This window comes from Ornithorhynchus anatinus, chromosome 3, assembly GCF_004115215.2.
Source record: "Ornithorhynchus anatinus isolate Pmale09 chromosome 3, mOrnAna1.pri.v4, whole genome shotgun sequence".
Taxonomy (NCBI): Eukaryota; Metazoa; Chordata; class Mammalia; order Monotremata; family Ornithorhynchidae; genus Ornithorhynchus; species Ornithorhynchus anatinus.
The window spans coordinates 52,723,440-52,731,065 of record NC_041730.1 but is presented as its reverse complement, the minus strand read 5'-3'; the positions used below and the strand labels follow the sequence as shown (position 1 = coordinate 52,731,065).

General features: G+C 57.4%; 1 protein-coding gene across 6 annotated transcripts in view; it reads left to right on the top strand.

Annotated features, from left to right (window-relative positions):
* Positions 1 to 938: 938 nt before the first annotated feature.
* Positions 939 to 7,626, top strand: part of UNC13B (unc-13 homolog B) — a 203,398-nt gene continuing 196,710 nt past the window's right edge. For all 6 annotated transcript variants that reach the window (XM_029060735.2, XM_029060733.2, XM_029060732.2 and 3 more), the window contains exon 1: positions 939 to 1,050. In XM_029060735.2, coding sequence (XP_028916568.1) covers positions 1,029 to 1,050 — 22 coding nt within the window. In that variant the 5' untranslated portion in view covers positions 939 to 1,028. The remainder of the gene's footprint in view (positions 1,051 to 7,626) is intronic.

Here is a 7,626-nt window from a genome sequence, read left to right as displayed (position 1 = left end):
ATGGGCGGGGCTTAGAGTCACGGGGGCGGAGCGTAGAGCGGGGCTGGGGGCACGTGGGCGGAGCACGTGGACGGGAACCTATGGGCGGGGCTTAGAGTCACGTGGGCGTACGTGGCGCGGGACTGGGGTCACGTGGGCGGGGCTTAGAGCGGGGCTGGGGGCACGTGGGCGGAGCTCAGAGCGGGGCTGGGGGCACGTGGGCGGAGCGTAGAGTGGGGCGGGGCGGGGGTCACGTGGGCGGAGCACTGGACGGGGGCTATGGGCGGGGCTTCGAGCGGGGCTGAGGGGGGCACGTGGGCGGGGGCTTATGGGCGGGGCTTAGAGCGAGACGGGGGTGTCACGTGGGCGGAGCACGGGGACGGGGACCTATGGGCGGGGCTTAGAGTCACGGGGGCGGAGCGTAGAGCGGGGCTGGGGGCACGTGGGCGGAGCACGGGGACGGGGACCTATGGGCGGGGCTTAGAGTCACGTGGGCGTACGTGGCGCGGGACTGGGGTCACGTGGGCGGAGCTCAGAGCGGGGCTGGGGGCACGTGGGCGGAGCGTAGAGGGGGACTGGGCGGTCACGTGGGCGGGGTTTAGAGCGGAACTGGGCGGTCACGTGGACGGAGCGTAGAGCGGGGCAGGGGAGTCACGTGGGCGGAGCACGTGGCCGGGGAGCTAGGGGCGGGGCCTAAAGCGGGGCGGGGGGTCACGTGGGCGGGGGCGAGGAGCAGGGCACGAGGGCGGGGCTCAGGTCGCGACACGTGGGCGGGGCTTCAGCGGGGTCACGTGGGCGGGCCGACGGACGGCGCGGCGGGGCGGGTCACGTGGGCGGGGCCTCGGGGGGGCGGGGCCTCGGGGGCGGGGCGGGCGCCGATTGGCTGAGGTCCCGGAGTGGGCGTGGCCCCGGCGCGGCGGCGAGCGGAGGAGGGTAGCGCCGCCCTCCCGCTCCTCGTCCCGTCCCGTCCCGTCCCGGTCGGGTCCCGCCGGGGAGCATGACCGGCGCCCGCGCCACCTGCTGAGGGAGGGGAAGGCGCCGCCCCGGCCATGTCTCTGCTCTGCGTGCGCGGTGAGTCCTCCCTCCTCCCTCCTCCCTCCTCCCTCCTCCCCCCGCTCCTTTCTCCCCTTTTGTCCTCAGAGCGCCCACCCTGTGCGCAGCGCTGCTCTGAGCGCTGGGGCAGACCCGGCCTCATCGGGCCGCCCCACGGGGGGGCCCGCACCCTTCACCCCCCTCTCCACTCATGCTGCTGTTTCTCCAGCGCTTACTGTGGGCAGAGCGCCGTTCTAAGCGCTGGGGAGATAATAAGAGTAATGTTGGTATCTGTTAAGCGCTTACCATGTGCACAACGCTGTTCTAAGCGCTGGAGGGAGATAATAAGAGTAATGTTGTTATCTGTTAAGCGCTTACCATGTGCACAACGCTGTTCTAAGCGCTGGGGAGATAATAAGAGTAATGTTGGTATCTGTTAAGCGCTTACTATGTGCACAACGCTGTTCTAAGCGCTGGGGAGATAATAATAGTAATGTTGGTATCTGTTAAGCGCTTACTATGTGCACAACGCTGTTCTAAGCGCTGGAGGGAGATAATAATAGTAATGTTGGTATTTGTTAAGCGCTTACCATGTGCACAACGCTGTTCTAAGCGCTGGAGGGAGATAATAATAGTAATGTTGGTATTTGTTAAGCGCTTACTATGTGCACAACGCTGTTCTAAGCGCTGGAGGGAGATAATAATAGTAATGTTGGTATCTGTTAAGCGCTTACCATGTGCACAAAGCTGTTCTAAGCGCTGGGGGGAGATAATAATAATGTTGGTATTTGTTAAGCGCTTACTATGTGCAGAGCACTGTTCTAAGCGCTGGAGGGAGATAATAATAATAATGTTGGTATTTGTTAAGCGCTTACTATGTGCACAGAGCTGTTCTGAGCGCTGGAGGGAGATAATAACAGTAATGTTGGTATCTGTTAAGCGCTTACTACGTGCAGAACACTGTTCTAAGCGCTGGGGGGACACGAGGTCATCAGGTGGCTCCGCGTGGGGGGCGCTCAGTCTTCGTCCCCCTTTCCATTGACGCTGGTATTTGTTAAGCGCTTACTATGTGCAGAGCGCTGTTCTAAGCGCTGGAGGGACGCGAGGTCATCGGGTGGCCCCGCGTGGGGCTCCCAGTCCCCATTTTACAGATGAGGGAACTGAGGCATAGAGAAAAAAAATCATATTGGTATTTATTGAGTGCTTACTATGTGCCCAGCACTGCTCTAAGCACTGCGGTGAATGCAAGATAATCAGGTTGGCTCACCTGGGGCTCACGGTCTTCATCCCCCTTTTACAGATGAGGGAACGGAGGCATAGAGAAAAGAATTCATTCGTTCGATAGGAGTTATTGAGCGCTCACTATGTGCGGAGCACTGTACTAAGCGCTTGGAATGAACAAGTCGGCAACAGATGGAGACGGTCCCTGCCGTCTGACGGGCTTACGGTCTAATCGGGGGAGACGGACGGACGGGAACGATGGCGATAAATAGAGTCGAGGGGAAGAACGTCTCGTAAAAACAGTGGCGACTAAATAGAATCGAGGCGATGTACATTTCATTAACAGAATAAATAGGGTGATGGAAATACATCCAGTCGAGCGGACCAGTACAGTGCCGAGGGGATGGGAAGGGAGAGGGGGAGGAGCAGAGGGAGATGATAAAAGAATCATAATATGGGTATTTTGTCAAGTGCTTACTATGTGCCCAGCACTGTTCTAAGCGCTGCGGTAAATACGAGGTCATCAGGTTGGCTCACCTGGGGCTTGCAGTCTTCATCCCCATTTTCCAGGTGAGGTCACTGAGGCCCAGAGGAGCGAAGCGGCTTGTCCGAGGTCACTCAGCGGACAACTGGCAGAGCCGGGATTAGAATAATAATAATGGTGGTATTTGTTAAGCGCTTACTATGTGCGAAGCACTGTTCTAAGCGCTGTGAGGAGATATAAGATGATCAGGTTGTCCCACGTGGGGCTCACGGTCTTCATCCCCATTTTACAGATGAGGGAACTGAGGCCCAGAGAAGTGAAGTGACTCGCCCACAGTCACCCAGCTGACAAGTGGAAGAGCCGACAGTCGAACCCGTGACCTCTGACTCCCAAGCCCGGGCTCGTTCCGCTGAGCTCTGGGATTATAATAATAATTACGCTTAGAGTAGTAAGATCCCCCTCCTCGGCTCTCGATCCTTGGACGGTTGCTGCCCCGCCGACCCGTTGGCTCGGCGTGACCCCCAGAGTTGAACTCGCCTCTTTTTCAAACCAGCGTGGACGCCCCCGTGGTGGAGAGCGTGAGCCGGAGCTTGCCGAACGTCCCCGGAGAGCAGCCGCGTTGTGGACGCGTTGTGGCTCTCCCGTTGGGTCGCGCGGTCGGCCCCTCACCGGCACCTGCCGTGGTTTGTGACGGTGTGCGCTCCTCTGCCTCCGTAAAGGTCATCTGTTGGCGAATCGGGCACTCTAAGCGCTTAGTACAGTGCTCCGCACACAGTAAGCGCTCGGTAAATACGATTGAATCAAGATTGGAGCTCGGGGGGGGCGTCCCGAAACCCCCCACCCTCCACCAGGTGTTCCTTGCCGGTTCCGCGGATTTCCCCCTACTAGTCCTGGGGGGCGTGGATTCGGACGTCTCGATCGATCTGGTCTTGAATGGTTAGAGAAGCAGTCACGGGTTCAAATCCCCACTCAGCCACTTGTCAGCCGAGGGACTTTGGGCAAGTCACTTCACTGGGCCCCAGTCGCCCCGTCTGTCAAATGGGCGATGAAGACGGTGAGCCCCACGGGGGACAACCCGATGGCCTCGGATCCTCCCCGGCGCTTAGAGCGGTGCTTTGCACCTAGTAAGCGCTTAACAGAGGCCATCATTATGATTATTAGCGTGGCTCAGTGGGAAGAGCCCGGCCTTGGGAGTCAGAGGTCATGGGTTCCACTCCCGGCTCTGCCACTTGTCAGCTGTGTGACTGTGGGCGGGTCACTTCACTCCTCTGGGCCTCAGTTACCTCATCTGTCAAATGGGGATGAAGACCGGGAGCCCCACGTGGGACAACTTGATTCCCCTGTGTCGACCCCAGCGCTTAGAACATAGTAAGCGCTTAACAAATACCGACAATATTATTCTCTGGGCCTCAGCGACCTCATCTGTAAAATGGGGATTAACTGTGAGCCTCACGTGGGACGACCCGATTCCCCTGTATCTCCCCCAGCGCTTAGAACAGTGCTGTGCCCATAGTAAGCGCTTAGCAGTACCAACGTTATTATTATCTGTAATCTTTTCACCCTGCCAGCGAGGGGGGATAGCGACTGGACGGACAGGTGTCCCAGTCAGGTGGCTAATGAAGCATTCCCCTCGTCCCCCCCCCATCCTAGTTGGATCACCTGTTGGATAATTCCCGGAGCCCTCTCCGGCCCCACTAGGAAAAGTATCGTCTTGCTGCCAACTGCCATGGCCTGGCGGTGCTCGGCTGGAGGTGTCAGACTGCGAAGCGTCACGTGGGTTTGGCCCATTCAAGACTTTCCGAGTTATTTTGGTAAACACTCCGCCGCTGCCGGCAGACTGAAGCTGGGGCTTCCCTCCGCGTCTTCGGCTTCCCACGGACAAATCCCCGTTCACCCGGGCCCCGGATTGGGGTTTTGCTGCTTCACGGAATTATATAACATTGATTTTTTTGAGTTAAGCTTGTACTTTCCCTGATAAGGATTTGGCCTCCAAGGGGAGGGGGGCGGGGGGCGTCTTCGACTGGGCCCTTCGCAAAGCCACCTTGGCCGGTTTCTCCGGAGGAAGCAGGTTACTTGCCTTCCTCCCTGTCGACAGGGTTTGGTGGGCAGTCCGTTGCAGGGTCCCCGACCCGGCTCGTTTCCAGTCTTTAATTCCCGGCCGAGCTCATCGCATCCTCCTCTGCTCCTGGAATAGACCCTCCCTCCTCACCTCCGCCAAACTGATTCTCTTCCCCTCTTCAGAACCCTACTTAAAACTCACCTCCTCCAAGAGGCCTTCCCAGACTGAGCTCCCCTTCTCCCTCTACTCCCTCTGCCGCCCCCCCTTCACCTCTCCGCAGCTTAACCCTCTTTTCCCCCCATCTCCCTCTGCTCCTCCCCCTCTCCCTTCCCATCCCCTCGGCACTGTACTCGTCCGCTCGACTGTATGTATTTTCATCACCCTATTTATTCTGTTAATGAAATGTACATCGCCTCGATTCTATTTAGGTGCCACTGTTTTTACGAGACGTTCTTCCCCTCGACTCTATTTATCTCCATCGTTCCCGTCCGTCCGTCTCCCCCGATTAGACCGTAAGCCCGTCAGAGGGCAGGGACCGTCTCTATCTGTTGCCGACTTGTTCATTCCAAGCGCTTAGTACAGTGCTCTGCACATAGTGAGCGCTCAGTAAATACTATTGAATGAATTGAATGAATGAGGGAGGGTGTGGGACGCCAGGGTCCCGCGTTCAGAAAGATATCAGTTGCCTGGAGAGGAGGTCCCGCGAACGCGGTGTCGTGGCTTGTTTCAGCGGGCCTGGTGAGTGACCCACCGCATCGAAGAAGGAAGGGGAGACCCTGAAAGAGTTTTTACCGAGCGTCCGCTACCCGCAGGCAGGCCGTATTGAGGCTGTGAGCTCACTGTGGGCAGGAGTGTGTCTTCTAGACTCCCCCAAACGCTTGATACAGTGCTCTGCGCAGAGTACGCGCTCAATAAATAAGTTTGAATGGATGAAAGGTGCGGGTAGGGAGTGGTTCTCGGAGCTCTCCAGAGACTTCACAACCTCTTGTACTTAGCTAATCCCGGCTCCGCCGCTTGCCGGCTGGGTGACTTTGGGCAAGTCGCTTCGCTTCTCTGGGCCTCCTCTGGAAAACGGGGGCGAAGGCTGCGAGCCCCACCTGAGACAAACTCATTACCTTGTATCTTCCCCAGCGCTCAGAACGGTGCTTGGCACAAGTAAGCGCTTAACAAACACCGTCATCTTCGTTCTTCTACGTGCTCTCCTCATTGACCGTTCTTTCGATTTTAATTATTTTACGTCCGACACCCCAGCTACGTTTCGAGTGCCTTGTGGGTAGGAATAGTCATCTGTTGAACTCCCCCGATAATGTAGTACAGTGCTTTGCACACAGTAGACCCGAAATAAATATTATTCATTTTGCTTCTCCGATATTGAGAAGGCACTGTCCCCGGGCTGCGGTTTTGGCCCATTTCTTCTTCCCTTAATGGAGGGCGGGAGCCATTTGGATAGTCGAAGCCCCTGGAACTTTTTTTTCCTTCCGCGGGTGAGCAATCTGTGGTTATCGTGCCTTTCCCCGCCTGCCGAGCACTTCAGCCTCAGCTTGGCTCCCCTGACTCGGTGGCTTCTTTCCCCGCCTCGTTCAGAGCGTGGCAGTGGCATCGGTGGAAAGGGGAGGGGAGAAGGGGGCGGCCCACCGGAGGGTTCATTCGTTCATTCAGTCGTATCTATTGAGCGCTTCCTGGGTGCGGAGCACTGTACTAAGCGCTTGGGATGTACAGTTCGGCCACGGAGAGCCCACCGGCCGTTCCGAGAACCGGAGGGGCGCACTGGTGGAGTTGTCCGTTGGTTGGAAGGTGCCGCCCCTTGACGGTGAGATTGTATCGGGGGGTGGGAGTGTCCCATGGTGGCTCTCTCAAACACCGTGTCCAAGGTAGTACAGTTGTTCCCCTTTGCTCTCCTGCCATTCCAGGGGAGCAGATATTTTCACACACACCCACGTCTTCACCCCCTATATTGGCTCTAAAATCTTCCCCCTTAAATAGGTGTTAATGGAGAAGCGGCGTGGCTCGGTGGCAAGAGCCCGGGCTTGGGAGTCAGAGGTCGTGGCTTCCGATCCCGGCTCTGCCACTCGTCAGCCGTGTGACTGTGGGCAAGTCGCTTCGCTTCCCTGGGCCTCCGTTCCCTCATCGGTAAAGTGGGGATGAAGACTGGGAGCCCCACGTGGCTCATTACCTGGTATCTCCCCCAGCACTTAGAACAGTGCTTGGCATATAGTAAGCGCTTAACAAATACCATCATTATTATTATTGTTATTAATTTCTTACTCTCCTCTCTCTCTCCTTCTCTCTCCTCTTCTTCCTCTCCTCTCTCTTCTTCTCCCTCTCCTTCTCTCCCTTCTCCCTCTCCTTCTCTCCCTTCTCCCTCTCCTTCTCTCCTCTTCTCCCTCTCCTTCTCTCTCCTCTTTCCCCTCTCCTCCTCTCTCCTCTTTCCCCTCTCCTCCTCTCTCCTCTTTCCCCTCTCCTCCTCTCTCCTCTTTTCCCTCTCCTTCTCCCTCTTCTGCTCCGTCTCATTCTCCTTCTCCCTCCTTTCTCTCTCTCTCTCTCTCCCCCCTTCTCTCCTTCTCTCTCTCGGCTCCCGAATCACTAGGTAGCTGCCACATATCCCCTGCTCCTCCGCTGAGCGGTGATAGGGAGGGAGGGGAAAAGGGATTTACGGCCCTCTGCACGTGTGTGCCTGCTGGTTTGGGGGGCGGCGGGCAGTGGACTCCCTCCCTTGAGAGTGTACGTCCGTGGCCGGTGTCATATTTATCTCTCCGCGTGGCTGTACTTTCACCCAAATTTGATTAACCCCCCCCACCCAACCCTTCACCTGGCTTCGTGACTCTCCCCTGAATCCTTTCCAAGTTTTCTT